This window comes from Microcaecilia unicolor, chromosome 9 (genome assembly GCF_901765095.1).
Source record: "Microcaecilia unicolor chromosome 9, aMicUni1.1, whole genome shotgun sequence".
Classification (NCBI taxonomy): domain Eukaryota; kingdom Metazoa; phylum Chordata; class Amphibia; order Gymnophiona; family Siphonopidae; genus Microcaecilia; species Microcaecilia unicolor.
The window spans coordinates 227524456-227546907 of NC_044039.1; the positions used below are offsets into that span (position 1 = coordinate 227524456).

The following is a 22452-nucleotide window of genomic DNA, read 5'->3' on the forward strand; positions in this document are numbered from 1 at the left end:
AAGGAAGGGAAAATTAGATTCTTACCATGATAATTTTCTTTCCTTTAGTCATAGCAGATAAAGCCATGAGCCCTCCCTGTATGATTGTCTGTATTGCAGTGATTCTGATTTTAGGTGCTGTTCTTGTTTCCTGAAGTTATATTCCTTCCTTGGGGAGTCGGAAAACAGTCTTCAGGATTCTTGTTACAGTTATAGGAGGATGAGTTCATTCCCTCCCAGTTCATGTTTTGGGAGGATGAGTTTATTCCCTCCAGGAGGATGCAAGTATTCCCTCCGTTTATACAAAGTGGAGGACGAGTTCATTCCCTCCTTTTTTGAGTTCATGCCCTTGTTAAGGGGCCATCGTTCGCTGTGAGGAAAGTTCATGTTATTCCCATTGCGGTTTGCCATACTGCTTTGGAAGCTTCAAATACTGAAGAGACAGTGGAGCTAGCTGGCCATGAGGCACTGTGAAAAGTTGAGTGCTCTCTATCTCCCCCTGCTGGTTGATGGACACAACCCATACGTAATGGCTTCATCTGCTATGACTAAAGGAAAGAAAATTATCATGGTTAGAACCTAATTTTCCCTTAGACTCCGTTAGGCGCAGCCAGTAAATTACCTTTATTAGTATCTCACAGAGCCAAAAAGTACAAAAAATAGTTCTCTCTCTTGGGGCAGGTTGTCAGTCAGCAATGCACATCCTGAAAGACAAGTACTGCTCAGCTAACACCTCCCGGACATCACATATATACTGTTGCAAATTCTGCTTTCCCAGAAATCATGTGACTTTTTTCCCAAACTAGAATCAGAAAGTAGCCTATACCATATATGGGTATATCAGCCTCTCCTGACATTGTGGGCACATGCACCCTTAGTGGACATTGGCTAATCACTTATGAGTTCTGCATGAACAACCAGAACAATACCCTTGTGTCCTCTCTCTCTATCTCCCCAAATGAAACATTCTGGACACGTTCAGCTCACACTGTGTTCTCAGCCTGTCTCCTAGCAACTTACAAGGTTACATCCACCCTATATGAAAAACATACTCAGCTGCAAACAAATGTTATGAAGTGTCAGCTCCTGAGAAAGCAGTGATTGTTACACAAGATGCTGAGTTAGTCGGCTATCATGTGAGAACCAAACTGACAGTACAGGCCTTAGGCCTAGCCCTTAGTAACAGACCAAGCATAGGAAGGCATATACAGCGGCTCTCAAGGTCTGAGGTTGGACAAACCTGGTGTAGAGCAAGAGAGTCTCCAATGCAAGATAGCTCCTGCAGAGGACCTGAGGGTAAGGATCCTCATGAGTTACGTAACTACATAAGTATTGGCATACTGGGACAGGCTGAAGGTTCATCAAGCCCAGCATCCTGTTTCCAACAGTGGCCAATCCAGGTCACAAGTACCTGGCAAGATTCCAATACAATACAATACATTTTATGCTGCTTATTCTAGAAATAAGCAGTGGATTTTCCCCAAGTCCATTTTTTTGTCAATAATTTTTTATTAAAGAAAATGCATTTTAACATTGTAATTGAGTACTGTATACAATCCTCTTTATCACACCACTTGTTAACAATAACCAACTCTAACATCAACATAATTACTTTTATTATTGTTCTTTTCCCTTTTTCTCCCACCCCCCCTCCTCCCCCCTTTCCAAGCCCCACCCAACAAACCCTTCCCCCCTCTCTCTCATTCTTCTCCTCCTTGTATGTTTGCACATTTCAGTCACCCCTTTATTGATTATATATTTGCAACGTATTCATTATTAAACTGCGGGCTCTACCCCCAAGCGATTGAATATAGGGCTCCCATATTTCCCAAAATTCTTTTTTCTTTTTGGAAGTACCTTTCGCATCTTTGGCCTCCCACGTAACGAGCATCTGTAGTCCATTACGCCAATGCCAAAATGAGGGAGCTTCTTCCTGGATCCAATATTGCATTATACACATTTTCCCAATGATACTGGCTTTATACAGAAACTGGCGTTCTGCTCTTCTCAAGGTTGTCCTACTTCCTCTATAATCCAAGATGCACCTCTGGGCAGTCTGAGTAACTGGTTTATTTAGTATATATGCACAATACTGCTGTACTCTCATCCAGAATCTCTGTATAGAAATACAATCCCAAAGCATATGTAAAAACGACGGGTCTGTACTTCCACATTTGTAGCATTTACTCTCTGATATACGTCCCGCATAATATGCTTGTTTAGGTGTGAAATATGCCCGCATGATTATACGATACTGAGTTTCCCTATGTCTTGCATTACATAAGTTGTCTTTGATCTCTGTCATGTAGGTTAAAATGTCAGCTTCTGTGACTGTCAGTCCTAGATCATTCGTCCATTTTTGTGCCACCCCTGCTAAAGACTTAGGCAATTTCAGCTTTGAGATTGCTACATGCACTCCCGACACCGTAATCCTTTGTATCCCTGGGGGTAAGAAAAAGTTTTCTAGTAGAGGGAACAGCTCTCTAGAACACCCCTCTCTTATCAATCTAGATATGTAAACCTTCACCTGCAGGTAGGAATACCAATCCACATTGTCGTCTCCCACTATCTGTCCTAATTCCCCTTGCGTCCGTATCCGTCCTGTATTATGTAATAAGTCCGCCACTACCACCACCCCTTCCGTTGCCCATCTGTGGTGTCTAATCGACTGAATACCCGACTGAAAGTCAGCATTGTCAATTAATGGTAACATATCAGTACATCTTGGATTTTTCCCCAGGAGGTGGATTACGTAATCCCATGCCTTTCTCATTGGAGCCAATAAAAGATGCTGCCTCCACTCAGGGGGTATCTTATGAGTAGGGGCATGTAAGATATAGTAGGGATGATATGGTTTAAATAAGGTTAGTTCCATCCCCCATGGGGTATAATCTTCCGTTCCTAGTATCCAATCTGCCAAATGTCTCAACAAGCATGCCCAGTTATATTCTTGCAGATTAGGTAGCCCCAATCCCCCTTTCTGTAATTTTCCACTCAAATGCTCAAATTGAATTTTTGGTTTCTTTCCCCCCCAGCAAAAGTATGACAACATTCTCTTTAATTTTTTTAAATCTTTCTGTTGTAAGTATAATGGTAACTGTAGAAGCACATATAGCCATCGGGGAAATAAAACCATGCTATACAGACTTATTCTCCCACTTAATGTCAACGGTAATGTATGCCAATGGGTCAATGTCTGCTTCGTCTGTCGCAGAAGAATATCAATATTTTTTCTATAAAGTTGGCGTGGATCTGCTGTTAGAATTATTCCTAAATACTTAAATTCACCTATAACCCATCTTAAGGGAAACTCCCCACTCCACCCTTCAAGTATTGTATCTTGCGTTGGCATACTTTCTGATTTTTGCATATTAAGTTTAAAGCCCGAAAACGAGCCGTATTCTTTAAATCATTCTAATACTAAATAGGAGAAAAACAAACACTATTAATATACTCTAACTCTCTAAAAGGAGTTTGTTACGTATAGTTAATTAGTTTGTGAGTGTCCCTTTAATTATGGAAAAACCCCACTTATATTATATTACAAACAATTGAAACCTCAAATCTCCAAACAGGAAAAAATACAAAAGTATTTATACTGTCCTTGTTATACCAGGAGTAAATTAATATCACTGGTTTCTTAAGAAGGACAGAGAGAAAAAAAATCCCAAAAGCAAAAAAACTCACAATTAGTGAGAAAAAGCAAGTGAGATGAAAAACTCTCTTACCTTCAAATATTAACTAGTAAAGGGGCACTCTCCCAAACTAAACTATAACAGACCAGTCCCAGCCCTAAATTTGCAAAAGGGCTAACTACAGAAAACCACCCCAATCGGAGGGCACGGCAATCTAAACAGTTCATTAAGCAGACATTAAGCAGGCATTGACTTAAAGTTCCTCATGCTGGCTTTTGTTACCAATCCACAAACTATCTCCTCAAAAATTTAGTACTTAGCTTTAATTAAACAGACAGTCTCAGGTCCCGAGATCTTGATGGTATCCAATGCTGCTATAAATTGCTAAGGACTGTGAACTGCAGCACGCTATGAATTCCTGTCAGCTGCTATAAATGCTGAAAGCCGACACTCCTCCTTAGGGGGCTCCGGAGCCCTGCAAGTATTTTTTCAAGCAAAAAAGACAAGCGTTAGTCCTTCAATGCTTCCACCAAACAAAAAGGACATCAGCCCTTCAACAAGAGCGCCTTGTTTCGCCAGATTTATGGCTGCTTCAGGAAGGGCGCTTCAAAAGATCCATCTGAAGTTCAACACCGCTACAATACAAGCTGAATCTGTGTCATCGAAACATAACAAAGATGCTTCTTCTCACTAATTGTGAGTTTTTTTGCTTTTGGGATTTTTTTCTCTCTGTCCTTCTTAAGAAACCAGTGATATTAATTTACTCCTGGTATAACAAGGACAGTATAAATACTTTTGTATTTTTTCCTGTTTGGAGATTTGAGGTTTCAATTGTTTGTAATATAATATAAGTGGGGTTTTTCCATAATTAAAGGGACACTCACAAACTAATTAACTATACGTAACAAACTCCTTTTAGAGAGTTAGAGTATATTAAATCATTCTAGCAATACCGGTAATGCCACCTGTGGTTTGGTAAGATAGACCAAGAGATCATCGGCGAAGGCCGAGATTTTAAATTCATGAGGCCCCATTCACACCCCTGTGATCTCCTGGTCCTCCAGTATTGTCTGCAACAGCGGATCCAGAGTCAGAGCGAACAACAAGGAGGATAAGGGGCATCCTTGTCGCGTGCCTCTACCAATCTCAAACGTTTCAGTATAGTCCCCATTGACATACAACCTGGCTAAGGGTTCTTTATACAGTGCAGCTATAACTTTTACAAATGACCCATCAAAACCATAAGCTGACATTGTCCGAAACATAAATCCCCAGTCTACTCTATCGAACGCCTTTTCGGCGTCGAAACTTATAAGTAAGGAGTCTTCTTTCTTCCTTCTCACCCATTCTAATGAAGCTAATATCTGTCTGACGTTCTTGACGATCTGTCTCCCTTTAATAAATCCTCCTTGTGGTAAGGCTATGATGTCTGGCAAGATCCTTGCTAGCCTATTAGCGTAGATCCCCGCCAATAGTTTAGTTTCATAATTAATCAGGGAAATTGGTCTGTATGATTCTGGCTTAATCAGGTCCTTCCCTGGTTTGGGGAATACCACAATGTCTGCCACTCGAAGGGTCTCTGGCAAGCACTCCTGATCTACTGCCCGCTGGAAGGCCATCATAATTGGTTGGCCAATCTCTGCCTCCAACAGCTTATAAAATTCAGCTCGATACCCATCAGGTCCCAGGGCTTTATGTAAAGGACTACTTTTGATGGCCCTGGCTATTTCGTCTAAATCAATAGGTTTGTTAATCATTCCCCTCTGGGCCTCTGTTATTTGGGGTAGTACTATGTTGTCTAAATACATCTTGGGCTCTAACTGATCTTCTGTGTCAGGCTGATAGAGCTGGGTATAATAGTTCAAGAATATTTGTCTAATTTTACTCTCCGAGTGCGTTACATTCCCTGAGGGATGCTGTAAAGTAAGTACCTTTTGTGGACCAGTCTTTTTCCTAATCAGCCCTGCAAACATTTTACCTTGCTTACTACCAAATTTATAAAGTTGATATCTGTAGTATACTGCTGATTTAAGAGCTCTTTGATGGAGTAAAGTATTTAAATTTATCTGTGTGGCTAGTAGCTGCTCTCTTACGGTACTTTGGGCTTTGTCCCTATAGTTACGTCGTAGTCTAACTAATTGCTTCCCAAGCCTAAGTAGTTCCTGTTCTCGCCTTTTTTTCTTTCGGTTACAATAGGCTATTATTTCTCCTCGGAGTACAGCTTTCGCTGCCTCCCAGTACAATATAGGTTCTGATGTATGCCTCTCATTATGAATCTTATAATCCATCCATTTCTCTCTGATATAGCTCAGAAATTCATCATCATAATAAAGCTCAATGGGGAATATCCATTTCCGCCTCTTAGATTGCGTATCTTGTCTATTAAAGGTGATATAGATTGATCTGGCGCATGATCTGATATTATAGTGGGATCTATGCCTGCCTCTTGTACATCTGGGAGAGCCCCCTCATTAATCAAAAGATAATCAATCCGAGATTGAGTGCGATGTGCTCTTGAGTAGTGTGTATAATCTCTAAGGCCTGGATTTAATATTCTCCACACATCGATAACTTCCAATGTGTCACACATCCAAGGGATTCCTTTCATATGATCCCCTTTCCCTCCACCCGTATTACAAGTTTTATCCATATTTGCGTCCGCCACTATGTTAAAGTCTCCCCCAATCACCGTCTGTATATGTGGATCTTGCAGTTTAATTTTTTGAATACGCACAATTAAGGTTTGAAAGAACCTTTTGCTGCACACATTCGGGGCGTACACATTTACCAACAGCAGCGGCATTCCATCTACCGTCACCTTAGCGATAATAAAATCGACCCTCTGGGTCTGTATAAACATAGTTCTGAGTTACTTGGAGCGTTTTATGAATCAAAATTGCAACTCCTGCTTTTTTCCCAACCGCAGGAGCCTCTAATACAGTACCCACCCACCATGATTTTAGTTTTGCGTGCTCCTGTGTTGTTAAACGTGTTTCCTGCAACATGGCTATCAATGCTTCCTTTTTGTGCAACTCCCCCAATATTTTCTTTCTCTGAATGGGTGAGCCTATACCTCCCACATTCCATGAGTATATTGTCATATTCTTCATGTTATTCCTCCATATAATGCTTCCAATAGCTGACTGATTTCTCGCCAATTCCCGGACTGCTGTCCCAGCTGCAGCAGTCCCATATATTTATCATGTGCATTATATTGTGACTGAAAGTGTCCATATTCATATATTCCCATCCTCATTCCCCTTTGAGAAGAGTTTAGCTTATTCTTTCTGTATACATTACGTCCCCTCCCCCTATCCTCTGATCCCCAGCCCCTCCCCCCTGCCCTTGTCATTTACCAAACCTTCCCCCCGTTTGATTGGTCACACCTAAATGCTTACCTCCCTCCCCGTTCAGTCCTGGATCTATTTCCTCTTTCTCCCTCCCCCATGTATTAAAGGATACCATTAATAAAATTTATTTTGTTCCCCCATTTCCACCATACTAACCACCTTGTGATCGAATCCATATGTGTACACTAATTCGCCCTCCCACTTCATCCCCTGTATGGCATTCACCTGTGGCGTCCAACTTTACAAAATTCTTCCCCACCCCCCCCAACTGTAACTCCCAATTCGAGTCCAACAACATCAAATATCAAGTCCTGAGCCATCTATAGCTTTAAATTCTTACAAACTCTCCTGCTTCTGTCTGTCTCCACCTTTCCCAAATATCTTCAGATAACCACCAGTGCGTTTCATTCTGTTATCCGTCTGAGCAGATTCAGGTAGATCCAGTCTCTTCAGGCTCCGATTCTGCTGCCTGCTCCAATTCGGCTACAAAAGCTCCCGCTTCTTTCTCCGATGTAAAGATTTTCAGTCTACCATTGTGTGTCAGTTTCAAAGTAGCGGGATATTGCAAGGAGAAACGAATCTTCATCTCAAACAACTTTGAGCATACTGGCGAAAACGCCCGCCTTTTTGCTGATATTCCAGCCGAATAGTCTTGAAAACAAAGAATCTTCTTGCCTTCATAGGTTAAAGTCGTTGCGGAGCGCGCTGCTTGTAATATACACTGTTTATGCATGAAATTTAATATCTTGCAGATAACCACTCGTGATGTAGTTTTCCCCAGCTGGCGAGGCCCCAGGCGATGAGCTCGTTCTACTCGTAATGGGCCCAATGATTCTGGAAATTCCACTTGTGTAGTCAGCCATTGTTCCAGGGTTTTTTCTAACTGGCGGGCCCCCAGCGCTTCTGGCAGACCCACCAGGCGGATATTGTTCCGCCGGGAACGATTTTTTAAATCCTCAATTTTGTTCTCCATGTCTTCCACAAGTTTCTTCATGTTTTTCTGAGTGTCCTCCAAGTCTGTTACGCGGTCCTCGACCACGCTTGTCCGAGTCTGGAACGCAACACATTCTTTGGTCAGTTCTCCGATCTTGGCGTTCAGCTGTTCCAGTTTGCCATCCAGTTTTTGATCAATCGGAGCCAGACGCCGCTCAAGCAAGTCCTCCATCACCACTGTGAGTTCGGACGTGATCTCCGCTATCCAAGTGGAGGAGACCGATGATCCCGCATCAGAAGGAGATGCCGCCATCTTGTAGTCGGTCGTCTTTCCCCTCTGTTTGTCCCGCGGCGCTGATCTCGCTGTCATTTTCAGCTTTTGGCGGTGGAAATGTTGGCAGGAGCACTCCCCAAGCCTTGTGCTACGGCTTTTGTGCACTTTAGAGGGACAGATTCCCTTGCTGATTCGTGAACAGGTAGGTTGACGACGGAGAGAGATTCACCCACGACCGCTCTCCATCACAGCATCACGTGACCTCTCCCCCAAGTCCATTTTAATAATGGCTTATGGCAGGGGTAGGCAACTCTGGTCCTCGAGAGCCGCAGGCAGATCAGGTTTTCAGGATATCCACAATGAATATGCATGAGATAGATTTGCATACCATGGAGGCAGTGCTTGCAAATCTATGAATTTATCTTGTTGGGCAGACTAGATGGACCGTGCAGGTCTTTTTCTGCCGTCATCTACTATGTTACTATGTAAATGGTCAGTATTCACAATGGAGAAGGGTAGTTAGTGGGGTTCCTCAGGGGTCTGTGCTAGGACCGCTGCTTTTTAATATATGTATAAATGATTTAGAGATGGGAGTAACTAGCGAGGTGTGATATCCCCCTTCTCGCTCAGGGTGACCTGGTTTCCACTCAGCACATTAAACAGGTCTCACCAACTGCATATTTCTCAGGCAACACTTTATTCCAGCCCCTGGGCACACTTCTTCTAGCTTAACACTTTATGCTTTCATAGATCTTCACATTGAGCCTCCCCACACAGATACATGGGCTCAGTACTCTACCAATACTTTGGGGACTCTCAACCCCAGGCTTTGCAGCCTGCTTCTCTCAGTACTTTGGACCCACAGTCTCCCCTTCTTCGGACACACACTCATTGAACACACAGTCTTTTCTTCTTCGGACCCACAGTCCCTCATTGAACACACAGTTCTAGACACACAGTCTTTTCTTCCCTCATTGAACACACAGTTCTTATAACTACGGAGGACACACAGTCAAACACTAATGCTTTAGGGACTTCTTACCCCAGGACTTTCAGCCTGCTGATCTCCTTTGGACCCCCAGTCCACCCCAAGTCCATAAGGGTAGCCAGTATCTTTCAGGGGCTCTCTCCTCCTCTGCCGCTAGCTCACTTCCCTTCCTTTCACCACTCAGGTGGGGTATAAAGTAGTTAATTAGCTACCCAGGCCCAGCCCATAATCTCCTACACCTGTGGACCTCCCAGGGCTCTCCCGGGTCCTAGCGACCTCCACCTTCTAGCGCCCTACACCGTATAGGACACCCTCTTACTTATCACATACCCCCACCCTTAAAATAATTGCTGCTCTACCTCAGCAACCCTCTAAGCATTCTCCACTGAGGAGCAGCAATTCTACACAGGGGCATACTCTTTTCCAGGCTCATCCCCTGCAAGTCCCAAAACCTGGCTCTCAATATCCTTCTTTGCCAGATCTTCTCCATCGGCCATCGACTCAGGCAAGTGCTTGGGCCTTCTCCTCCCTGGCTTCTCTGGCCTCCATCCTTCCTGCCCGTCTGATGGGGTGCTGCCTGCAATCACAAAAACAAATCCAAGTGTGGCCTGTTGACTCGCCTGGCCCTCCACACTTGAGCTGCACCTGTGGTTTGTGGCCTCCTCCATCCCCTACAGCCACTCCCAAGCCTCCAGATCTTACAAATCCACCCTCATCTCCCCCCTAGGTACCCTTTACCTGAGCAAAGTGCTTTTGCTAGTGTTGGCCCCCTTGACGAGCTTCTGGAACACAGCCTCTGGAACCTCCAAGGACACCTCCATCTTACTTCACTGGGTATACACCAACTGCCTGGGTCCACATCAGTCCTCAGCTCTTCCCTTGGCTTCACCTTTAAGACATGGGTATTCAACTGCCAAGGGTAGCAGGGATCCTCTGATATCCTCCTCACTCAGTGGTTGTTCAACAGTCAGGTCCCATCTGGGGTGCCATTTGTGATATCCCCCTTCTCATTCAGGGTGACCTGGTTCTCAATATGCAGATCATATGCAAATTAGTGTGCTACCCCTTCTCACTCAGGGTGACCTGGTTTCCACTCAGCACATTAAGCAGGTCTCACCAACTGCATATTTCTCAGGCAACTCTTTATTTCAGCCCCTGGGCACACTTCTAGCTTAACACTTTATGCTTTCATAGATCTTCACATTGAGCCTCCCCACACAGATACATGGGCTCAGTACTCTACCAATACTTTGGGGACTCTCAACCCCAGGCTTTGCAGCCTGCTTCTCTCAGTACTTTGGACCCACAGTCCCCTCTCGGACACACAATCCTCATTGACACACAGTCTTTTCTTCTTCGGACACACAGTCCCTCATTGAACACACAGTTCTAGACACACAGTCTTTTCTTCTTCGGACCCACAGTCCCTCATTGAACACACAGTTCTAGACACACAGTCTTTTCTTCCCTCGTTGAACACACAGTTCTTATAACTACGGAGAACACACAGTCAAACACTAATGCTTTAGGGACTTCTTACCCCAGGACTTTCAGCCTGCTGATCTCCTTTGGACCCCCAGTCCACCCCAAGTCCATAAGGGTAGCCAGTATCTTTCAGGGGCTCTCTCCTCCTCTGCTGCTAGCTCACTTCCCTTCCTTTCACCACTCAGGTGGGGTATAAAGTAGTTAATTAGCTTCTCAGGCCCAGCCCATAATCTCCTACACCTGTGGACCTCCCAGGGCTCTCCCGGGTCCTAGCGACCTCCACCTTCTAGCGCCCTCTAGTGGCCTACACCGTATAGGACACCCTCTTACTTATCACAGAGGTAATTAAATTTGCTGATGACACAAAGTTATTAAAAGTCGTTAACTCGCGACAGGATTATGAAAAATTACAGAAGGACCTTACGAGACTGGGAGACTGGGCGGCTAAATGGCAGATGACGTTTAATGTGAGCAAGTGCAAGGTGATGCATGTGGGAAAAAAGAACCCGAATTATAGCTACGTCATGCAAGGTTCCACGTTAGGAGTTACAGACCAAGAAAGGGATGTGGGTGTCGTCGTCGATAATACACTGAAACCTTCTGCTCAGTGTGCTGCTGCGGCTCGGAAAGCGAATAGAATGTTGGGTATTATTAGGAAAGGTATGGAAAACAGGTGTGAGGATGTTATAATGCCGTTATATCGCTCCATGGTGCGACCGCACCTTGAGTATTGTGTTCAATTCTGGTCGCCGCATCTCAAGAAAGATATAATGGAATTGGAAAAGGTGCAGCGAAGGGCGACTAAAATGATAGCGGGGATGGGACGACTTCCCTATGAAGAAAGACTAAGGAGGCTAGGGCTTTTCAGCTTGGAGAAGAGATGGCTGAGGGGAGACATGATAGAGGTATATAAAATAATGAGTGGAGTGGAACAGGTGGATGTGAAGCGTCTGTTCATGCTTTCCAAAAATACTAGGACTAGGGGGCATGCGATGAAACTACAGTTTAGTAAATTTAAAACAAATCAGAGAAACTTTTTCTTCACCCAATGCGTAATTAAACTCTGGAATTCGTTGCCGGAGAACGTGGTGAAGGCGGTTAGCTTGGCAGAGTTTAAAAGGGGGTTAGACGGTTTCCTAAACCGCTACTAAATGGACTTGGGAAAAATCCACAATTCCGGGAATAACATGTATAGAATGTTTGTACGTTTGGGAAGCTTGCCAGTTGCCCTTGGCCTGGATTGGCCGCTGTCGTGGACAGGATGCTGGGCTCAATGGACCCTTGGTCTTTTCCCAGTGTGGCATTACTTATGTACTTATGACTTGTTAAAAACTCCCACAGAACAAAAAAATTGCAAGAATTGCTTAGGAAGCTGGAAGACTGGGCATCCAAATGGCAGATGAAATTTAATTTGAATGAATGCAAAGTGATGTTCGTTGGGGAAAACTATTTCATGTCAAGGTTACCTGGTGTTAGGTTCCACCTTAGGAGTCGGCACCGAAGAAAAAGATCTAGGTGTCATACACAGAAATCTTCTTCCCAGTGTGCAGCGAGAGGAGGCTGCTAATGTTGAGGGATCTTGTCATGTGGTGATGGGGCAAGTGTTGGGTGATGGCAGGGAGTGGTCTGCTGATGTTTGGAGGCGTGGAGTCTTGTGATGCCTGGAGGGGGGTGAGGTGATGGCAGGCAGTAGGCTGCTGAATTCAGAGAGGTCTTCAGATGTGCCTCAGAACAGGTCTAAAGTCCAGCGTCTGGGTTTCCCTCTACAGACATGGATTTCGTAAGTGAAATAGGGAATGAATGTCTGTATTGTGATTATGCCTAGACCATTCCCTCTCCCGCCTTCCTCATGGCCCCTTGCCATTAAGATGTAGTGAACTTCCACATGTCCAACTGTTTTTTTGAATTGGCATTTAAACATCTGGGCCTCTGCATTTGAACACGTGGATGCTTCTAAAATTACCACCTCTATTCATTTTTAAATAGAAAACTGATAGAGAAATTGCATGCACAGATTTGCCTCTACCATATATGTAGGTGCTCTTTTTGTAAAAGCTAAATGCATACTTTTGAAATTGGGCAAAGTGTACTGTTTCCCCACCCAACCATATGCATAAAGGCACGTACATATGTGTGCGCATGTGTGCTTTCAAAATCCTTACTTCTGCACATAAAAAACTTTTAAAATTGCCCTAAATATCTTGTTTCTCTTAGTAAATGTCTAATTCTGATATCTGCAGGTGTTTCCACCTAAAGTTTCCTCAGATTCGGAGGCAGAAATATCTCCCAGAGAAGGCAAGCTATTGGATTTTCTTCAAGAAGAAGATGAAACTGTCTGTGATGAAGTTCTTTTTGCCAGACTGCAGGCTATGAAAATACAAAACCAACAATATCTGTTGGAATTAGGCACTCTGTACCAGGCCCAGTCAGAAGGCGATAAACTGTGCAAAGAGCTGGAAAACTTTTTTCAAAAGAATGAACAACTGAAACTTTGTAATCAATCCCAGAAGGATGTGAGGTAGGAAATATTGCCTTCAAACAGGTCGCTAGTGAGAATCTGTTTTGATTCTAGAGGCCGTATCCCACCATTATATGGGTATGGCCTGGTGCTGAATTTCTGAGCAGAAAAACCTGCAGTGGCTTGCATTAAAAAATAAAAAGAAAATGGGCGCTGCAGGCAAAATATCTATGGGTTACAGCTAAGAGGTTTAGACAATTAGCTCAAATGCATTATAAGATTTTTTTTAGGATATTAATATACTTAAAACTCATTAAAAAACTTTCTTCAATATAAATATTTCTGAAAGAGCGTTGTCTTCACGTTTTAGAAGTGCCGAGGTAGGGATAAGAGGATTCTCTTTGTTTTTTAGGTTGCTTTCATTGACCTTTTTATTTGGGTTTTTGAAAGCAAGCCCCGTTGAAAGATGGCCGAAACCGAAAGTACAGCTGAAACTCACTTGGTTTTGGCCAAGCAGGAAACTGAAAACTCAAGTTTTGTTGTGTGAATGGGAACCAGTGAGGGCTACTGGGGATTTCCAGAGCTTTTAGTTGTCTCTCTGCTAAATCCACGGAGCCCGATATTCAGAACTATTTAACCAGCCAGGAATGACTCCTGGCTGGTTAAATTCAGCGCCAGATGGCCGGTTATTGCCACTGAATATTAGCGCTTAGCGGCTAGCCACATTACTTAGCTCAAAGCCCACCTCTTCAACGTCGCCTTCGGCACCTAACCTTTTACCTCTACTCAGGAAATCTAGATTGCCCAGTTTGACATTTCGTCCTTTAGATTGTAAGCTCCTTTGGGCAGGGACTGTCCTTCTTTGTTAAACTGTACAGCGCTGCGTAACCCTTGTAGCGCTTTAGAAATGTTAAGTAGTAGTAGTAGTTAGCCGTCCAAGCGCTAATATTCAGTGCTAAACTGAGTGGTTAACATACTGTAACTGGCTAGAGCTGAACATTGACTTAGCTGGTTAAGTTGCCATGGCCAAAACTGAAACCGGATATTCAGTGCTGGTTACTGGATATGGCCTAGGATTGAATATTTGGGGTCACGTCATTGGCAGCAGTTAACCGTGCTGCCTACCGCCGGCTGAATATCGAGGGACATTGTCCAAGCTAGAATATAATAATTTGAAAAGGACAGGTACAAATCAAGGTAAGGTATACACAAAAAGTAGCACATGTGAGTTTATCTTGTTGGGCAGACTGGATGGACCATGCAGGTCTTTTTCTGCCGTCATCTACTATGTTAAATAATGAAAGACTGTATTGAACTTCCAAGCAAAATAACCTGTATATAATAAATGTAAACCACTTTGGTTGCACCACAGAAAGGCGGTATATAAAATTCATGACCCTTTACATGGACCACAGCTAATGAAAACTGAAACTAAAAATCATGGTGCTTTGTGCTTCACTCAAGAGAGAGAGCTGACATAACAGAAGCTAATTCCTAAGGAGCTTATGCCAAGTTTTGTATCAAAAGCATTTATTTGGAGCATAGTGTTGTGCAAGATCATAACTGCATTACTTGCAATCACAGTACAAAAAAAAAAGAATACAAAGAGCAGCCCTCACCCCCAGGACTACCTGACATTCTCTGGTGGCCTAGTGATATAGTTAGGGCAGGAGCAATGCCCCACTTATGACAGGCATTTAAGAGCAGAGCTGGAATGGGTATGAGAAACTGGGGTTATAAACTAGGCCCAAGGTGGCCTATGGGACGCATCCAAGGGTGGTCCAGGAGGATGAACAACTCCTGTTTGGGAGGGAGGGAGACAAACAGAACAATTTTCGGCTTCCACTGAAAACACTTTCATTTTCAGTCGAAAATTAAAATAACCTTTCAGCTAGAGGGTGATGTAGGGACATTCCCTCCCTGCAACCAACATTTTTTCCTGTCCCCACTCCATCCCCACAGTCAAAACAGACTTTGTAACTCCATCCTCTGTCTGTCCCCGCATTATTCCATTCCCGTCTCCTCACCATCCCCACAGCCTTAATTTTCTTCCCTGCATCTCCCCACTTAAAGGAAGACTTTATGGGCCTAACAGGCATTCTAAACAAACAACTTAGGCCTATTATATTCTGCTCTCTAGAGTACAGTATAATAGACTGAATCAGAGAATCACTTTAAGATGTATCTCTTGAATGCAAGATAAGTGCACATTATAATCCTTTGGCAGCCCACGTCAGGCTCAGCAGTAGTGCAAAAGCACCAAGATAATGGATACTGGACTTTGTGATTACCAAAACCAGTTTCTGCTTTTTCTTGTAGCCAGTATTAAAGATGAGTTCATTGAAACTGACAGTGGGCAGGAAAGAGTGGGGTCATTTCCTGCCCCGAAGAGGCCGCTAGACCACCAGGGCACTTTAAGTTACGATCGGGGAGGTGGGACAGAGCCACTAGGGGGCTTTAAGGTAGATTGGGACGTCAGCCAGGCCAGCTCAGCAAGGTGAACCAGCCACTAAGCCAGCCTAGTCCAACCATTAAAAATAGCTCCAGGTTTGTTCCTGAAGCCCACATCTGGCAGTTGGACTCTTCTAAGGCATAAAATACTTGCTGGGACAATTGTGTCTAAAGCTACATAGTAACCAGCAGTCAGCTCTCAAGAAGGACAACCAGTTCAAACAGAATACATCAGTTACCATTTTAAGAACATAAGTGTTGCCATATTGGGACAGACCAAAGGTTCATCAAGCCCAGCATCCTGTTTCCAACAGTGGCCAATCCAGGTTACAAGTACCTGGCAAGATCCCAAAACAGTACAATACATTTTTTTAAAATCCTTTTTATTAACACTGGCCAAACAGTACAGAATAAGGCACATCAAAGAAAGACCAGTAACATGCTCCAAGTCATCCACTTGCCATACAAAGATCAACAACTTTTTATACAACATATTCCCAGTGGCGTTCCTAGGGGGGCTGACACCCGGGGCGGATCGCCGATGCGCCCCGCCCCGCCCCCTGGGTGCAGCGCGACCCCCCCCCTCCCGGTGAAAGGACACCCCCCCCCTCGGAAATAACCTGTTCCGGGGCAGAGGGAGCACAGAACGAACGTAGCGGACAGGCACTCAGCACCCCCCCAGCGGCATGCACCCGGGGCGGACCTCACCCACCACCCCCCCCTTGGTACGCCACTGCTTATTCCCCTCCCTAGCCCTCACCCAACTTCCTCTGATTCCCCACCCTTCCCAACCCTCCCCATACCCCCCCATGCCTATACTTATACCCTGCCTCTTCAAGAGTTAAGAAACCTGCTCCGAGCCACTGGAGTTAACGTGTCCCAAAAGGGTGCCCAAGTTTTACAGAATAAATCTCCTTTTTTTAGCTGCTAGGTCTGGTATACCTCTGCGTTCCAAGGAACACATATGAATCATGGTAGAGCGCCACCAAGCAATGGAGGGGCCCTCCTGCTCCAGCCAATGTTGTAAAATCACCTTCTTCCCCATCAGAGTCGCTCGGTGGAGAAATGCTCTGAGTCCCGGCTTTATTTGTCCCTGTATAGTGAAGTCACCAAACAATTGTCTAGGGGAGGTATGCCATCGAACTCTCCACATGGTCATCATCTGCACTGCCAGAGCTGTCCAAAATGTTTGAATTACTGGGCAGGACCAAAACATATGGCCCAAGTGCGCCTCCCTTCCTCTGCACTTGGGGCAGTTTGCAGTGGTACACAATGTTGCCTTGAAAGCTCGCCTTGGTGAAATGTGTAGTCGGAAAACAAATTTGAATTGGATCTCCCACCAGCACACGTTCGCTACTATCTGCGAGGTCTTAGTAAGTTTGAGGTTGTTCCGCAGTGACCCTGACTCCCAGGTCTGTACTCCATTTCTGCGCCATCTGGACAAAATTTTTAGGTACTAAATGTTCTCTCAAATGCGCATGGAAATATTTCAACGGGATCCGTGACTGCGCATCTAGTCCCAACATCGCATTCCAGCATTCCCAAACTTCCCCAGTCAGTGACACTCTAGGTAAAATAATTCACATAGTGATGGAGTTGCATGTATGCAAATGCATCTATTTTCTTCAGTTTGAATTCTCTACAAAGCTCATTGAAAGGTTTCATTTTGCCCTGTTCATCCAACACCTGATTCAAATAAAAAATTCCCCTTTCAGTCCAATCTCTGAAAGCTCTTGAAGAATCCCCCACTGGGAAATCTGGGTTACCTCAAAGGGGCAATAAGGGAGACACTGATTTGTTTAATACAAAAAATTTGCACAGCCAGCTCCATGTTTGTCGCAACGACCGAAGAATCAGCGACACTGCGCCCAAACTTGGTGTTTTGCCTGCTGGCGCATGTAACCAGCTAGCAAAATGGCAGGATCCCAACCAGTGAATTTCGGCCCGGGTATAGGAGAAAAATTGGGTACCCCGAAACCAATCTGACAGGTGGCGCATACTACTTGCCACTGAAAAAAGTCGAAGATCTAGCAGCCCCAGTCCGCCCTTATCTCTAGGAAGTACCGCTCTGGCTATGGGCATCCGCGCTCTCTTCCCCTGTCACAAGAATTGATTGAGCTGTTTGTGCAACCAGCGTTCATCTTTCCAAGTCAAAAACAGAGGCAGGGTCTGATACGAGTAAATCCAGACTGGAAAAAGCACCATGTTATAGAGTGCCACTCTCCCCAACAAAGAGATCGGGAGGGCACGCTAACTCTGGAAGGCCTTGACCACCCGGCCCTTCAAACAAGCCATATTCCTTGTAAAAAGAGAGTTTAGATCAACTGGGATGTGCACCCCCAAGAAGGTCACCTCCTTCTCTGCCCACTGAAGTCCCAAAGGCCCCCTCCACCTTGTCCGTATTTCAGGATTATTTGGAAGGGCTACCGATTTTTGACGATTCAGGGTCAACCCGGAGTAACAGCCAAACTCTTGGATAGCCAATAGTGTTTTAGTGAGGGACTGTTGCGGTTGAGTCAATGTCAATAACATATCGTCAGCAAATGCCAGCACTTTTACCGGGTGAGGTGAGAGTTGTACTCCAGTAATATCAGGGTCTACCTCCAGGGTTCGCAGCAGCGGTTCTAAATATAATAAGAATAGCAATGGGGAGAGGGGGCATCCTTGTCTTGTTCCTACTCGAATACTCAAAGGGGAAGTTTTTAGCTCATTGACTAAAAGTCTTGCCGTGGGGGCTGTGTATAATGTTTTTAGGGCTTGCTCGAACCAGCCCGTTACCCCAACATAGTTTAATACTTGGAATAAATACTCCCATCATACCTTATCAAATGCCTTTTCGGCCTCTAGGCTGACCAACAATAGGTCAGATTCGTTGGTCCTGCATTGCACAATCCACAGGAGTACCTTCCGTACATTAAGTACTGAATGTCTATTTCTAAGAAAGCCCACTTGGTGAGCACCGATTAACGAATCCCTGCATGGTGCCAACTGATCTGCTAAAATTTGTGCTAAAATCTTTAGGTCCACATTAATCAGGGATATGGGACGGTACGAATCTACTTTATCCTTGGCTTTACCAGGCTTCGGGATCAATGTGATTAATGCTTTGTTTTCCCCAGCCAAGAAATGCCCCCTCTCCACCACCGCCTCGAAATATTCAATCAAAGCTGCACAGGACTCTACCAGTAAAGCTTTATTCTGCCGAGAACCCATCGGGCCCCGGCGCCGAGCCCAAAGGCAGGGACCGAACCACCCGCTGGATCTCTTGAGATTGAATTGGTAGAGAGAGGCGCCTCCGATTAGCTGGTGAAAGCCGGGGAAGGACTGAGTCTTCTAAATAATTGTCTACTGGTAAATCAAGGTAGTCTCCCCCCCCCACTCCTGATATACCTCGGAAAAGTGGTCATAAAATGCCTTTGCGATCTTTTCAGAGGTAGAGACCTGGGTCCCCTTAGAAATAGTGATGGTCGAGATCATTTTTCTTTGGGTATGTGAACGCGCCTGATGGGCCAGCAACCTACCCGGCTTATTTCCAAATCTCTGAAAGTTTGAGCCTCTCACCCACAATCGCTTCTGAGTTTGCTCATGGATCAAGGAATTTAGAGCCACGCTCGTAGCAATCCATGTTTCTCTATTCTCCAGAGAGGGGGTCTGAATATATCTTTTTTTTTTTGCTAACCTTAAATTCTGCTCTAATTGAATTATCCCAGCTGCTAGCCTCTTCGCCCTAGCGCTCAAATATGCAATTATACCTCCCCAGATAACAGCCTTTGAGGCTTCCCAAAAAACAATGGGTGAGTCACAAGAACCCTGATTATTTGTCACATATTGATCCCACTGTTCCTGGATATATCCCCTAAACTTTAACTCCCCATACAAAAAAGAGGGGAACCTCCACGTGTAGCCCGATTCTCCCCGCACCGTAAATGCTAAGTCCACTCATACCAATGCATGGTCTGATATTTCTAAAGGACCTATCTCCGAGTGGGTAACCCTACAGAAAAGAGATTGTTGTACCAGCACATAATCTAACCTAGACCAGGACCCATGGACCCTCGATTGGTGAGTATAGTCTATTGTGGAGGGATGAAACACTTCAATCGTTTCTCCGCAGAGTGTAAGACGGAGTGGTTCTGCAACGGTCTTTTTTTTTTTTTAATTATTTTTCTTTATTGAATTTTTCATTTTTACAAGATAGACTTATAAATGGAAATACAGCAGTAAAATTATCATAGGTTAGTATTACCATGAAACAATTCAACATAATCTCAAACTAATAAGTATTTCAGTATACCTAACAGATATTAACTATGAAATATAGTCTACTTTCTTAGACCACAACAATCAGAAGGAGGGAGAGGAGATAAAGCAATTAAGGAGATAAAACAAGACATTCAAAAAGTAAATAGCCTGGTTCATATTCCCCCGTCAAATTTCCATTTCCTTAATATCTTCTACACATTTACTTGGATAGCTTTTTAGCATCTATAAACTTTTTTAGCTGGTCTAGTTCAAAAAATATATATTTATTCCCTAGAAACTTGATACAGCATTTGCAGGGATAAGCCAGCAAAAAGGTAGCGCCCATAGTTTTAACCTCTTCTCTGTAAGCTAGAAATGCTCTCCTACGATCCTGAGTAGTTTTTATCACGTCTGGAAAAATCCAGATTTTTTGACCATGAAAAAGTTTAGTAGCATTCTTGAAGTAAAGTCTTAATAATGCATTTAGATCTTGCTCGAAAACGAACGATATCAATAGAGTCCTTCGACAAGTTATCTCTGAAATAGATTCTTCCAGAAATGCTGATAAGTCTTTCAAGTTTATTTCTGGACCTTGATTATTATCACATGGATTCGCTTTGGAGATTTTATCTGGCAAATAGTAAACTCTATTAATAGGTGGTATTGCTGATTGAGGGTAAGCCAAAACTTCCATTAAGTATTTTTTAAGGAAATCCACTGGAGTAACTCCAATTTGAAAAGGAAAGTTCAGTAACCTCAAATTTAGTCTTCTATTATAATTCTCTAAATGTTCCAATTTTAAAGAAGTTTTCATTTTGTCTTTTATCAAAGCATCCGTAACAGATTTTAACGATGTTATTTCGGTTTTTTGAGCAAATTGTTCAGTCTTAACAGTTTCTAAGGTTAATGTTAAAGAATCAAGCTTATTTACCAGCAATGCTGTATCTCGAGAAGTTTTTGTGACCGTAGTTAGTTGTTGAATTGCTGCCCAAATAGAGTGTAGAGTCACCGCTTGGGGAGCTTGAAGCTCTATGATCGAACCATCTGTGTCCTGGGGAAGAGTTCTGCTGTCTGAGGCCCCCTGGTTACCGACTTCCGGTCCCATTGAGTCCTCATCGCTCATCCGAAGGGCTGCAGGGCAAAGCGGCGGATTAAGCTCTTGCGGGGATAATGATGTCTCCGACCCTAGTGGAAACGCCGCTCCTTCGGCGGATCCAACAGCGGGTTTCCTCATGCCAGTATCCACAGGGGTGCTCGTGGCAAACTGCAGGAGCGTTCGCTGGCCCGGAGGGAGTGATTGGGCCGACGGTAAGACACCCTTTACTGCACCTTTTCGCTTTGTATGCGGCATATTGGAAAAAGGTAATATTGAACAGAGCTCAGCGTTGGCTTCCACAGAGCCTCAAGCCCGAACCGCCATCTTGACTCCTCTGCCAGCCACTGTTCTAATGCAACGGTCTTTTTTAAAGACCTTTCTTGAGCTGTTGTGCACAGGATTTGTATTTTGTGATATGAGATTTTTTTCATAACGTCAACCCATGATTTCACTTCATAGGTGATCTAAGTCATTAGACTCCTGATGTAGGCCGAAACACAATGTTGTGTCGAGTCATTGTTTATGTGATATTGTTTTAATATCATTTATTTGGAAATTATTAAATCAATTTTATTTCAAAACTTCGGTTTGGTTCCAGTTTATGGATAGCCTGGCTCATATTCCCACCTTTCTTATTTTCATTTTATGCTCCATGGGATCTATTGAGTTCTCCACACGCGTGGATTCTCTTTAGACTTTAGTCTCAGGATGTAACAAGCGCCAAGGGTCCACTAGTCCCAGCGCCTGACAAAATCCCGAAAGAACTCTCCGTCCCCCCTTTGGCAGTCCCGTCCCTCCCGAGGATCTGTCCACCTGAGGATTCATGGACTGATTGAAATCCCCCACCCACACCCAGGGGGCATTCGAATGCTGCAATCCTAACTTATCAGAGATTGAAAAAAAGACGAGGAATGCTCGTTAGGGCCATAGACTGCACACAAGTAAAAGTGATCTCTGCCCATGCTTAGCTTAATCAACACCACTTTACCCTCCTGATCTTTGAACACCAGTCTGGATTCACAAAACAGGCCCTTTTTGATCAAAATCACCACTCCACCCCTTTTAGCTCCTGAGGAAGAGTAGTAGCATTCCCCAACTCACTGTTGTTTTAACTTCTCATGCTCACTGTCTGTTAGCTTGGTTTCCTGTAGGCAGGCGATAGGCTTTGTGATGTTTCAACTGGGTTAATATCTTGGAACGCTTTATTGGGGATGAAATTTCCGAAACATTCCAGGACGCTACTCGAAGCGGTACCCTATACACCCAATTTAGTTAGTAAGTCCTTCAGAGACTGCACCAACTTCCCTCTCCCGGTGAGCCCAGCCCCTCTCACCAGGAGGCTTAGTCCTCCAGTGGCTTGCAAGTTGCTTCTCATTACCCTAAAATTTGAAAATCCTGAAGAGACCCCCCCCCACTTCCAACTCCCTCCCCCCCCCCTTCTCCCACTCAACATTTGTCCTGCCCGTTCTTCCCACGGGATTGAGGTCACTGCCATGCCTAAGACCCCCCCCCCCCCCGCCCTAAGTAAACTGAGAATTGCATATTACACCCTTTGTAAGTA

At 44.2% G+C, this 22452-nt stretch overlaps 1 protein-coding gene across 1 annotated transcript in view; it reads left to right on the forward strand.

Annotated features, from left to right (window-relative positions):
- Positions 1–22452, forward strand: part of FAM161B (FAM161 centrosomal protein B) — a 277968-nt gene that overhangs the window by 18202 nt on the left and 237314 nt on the right. Inside the window, 1 exon segment of the mRNA XM_030215409.1 lies at positions 12885–13162. Coding sequence (XP_030071269.1) covers positions 12885–13162 — 278 coding nt within the window.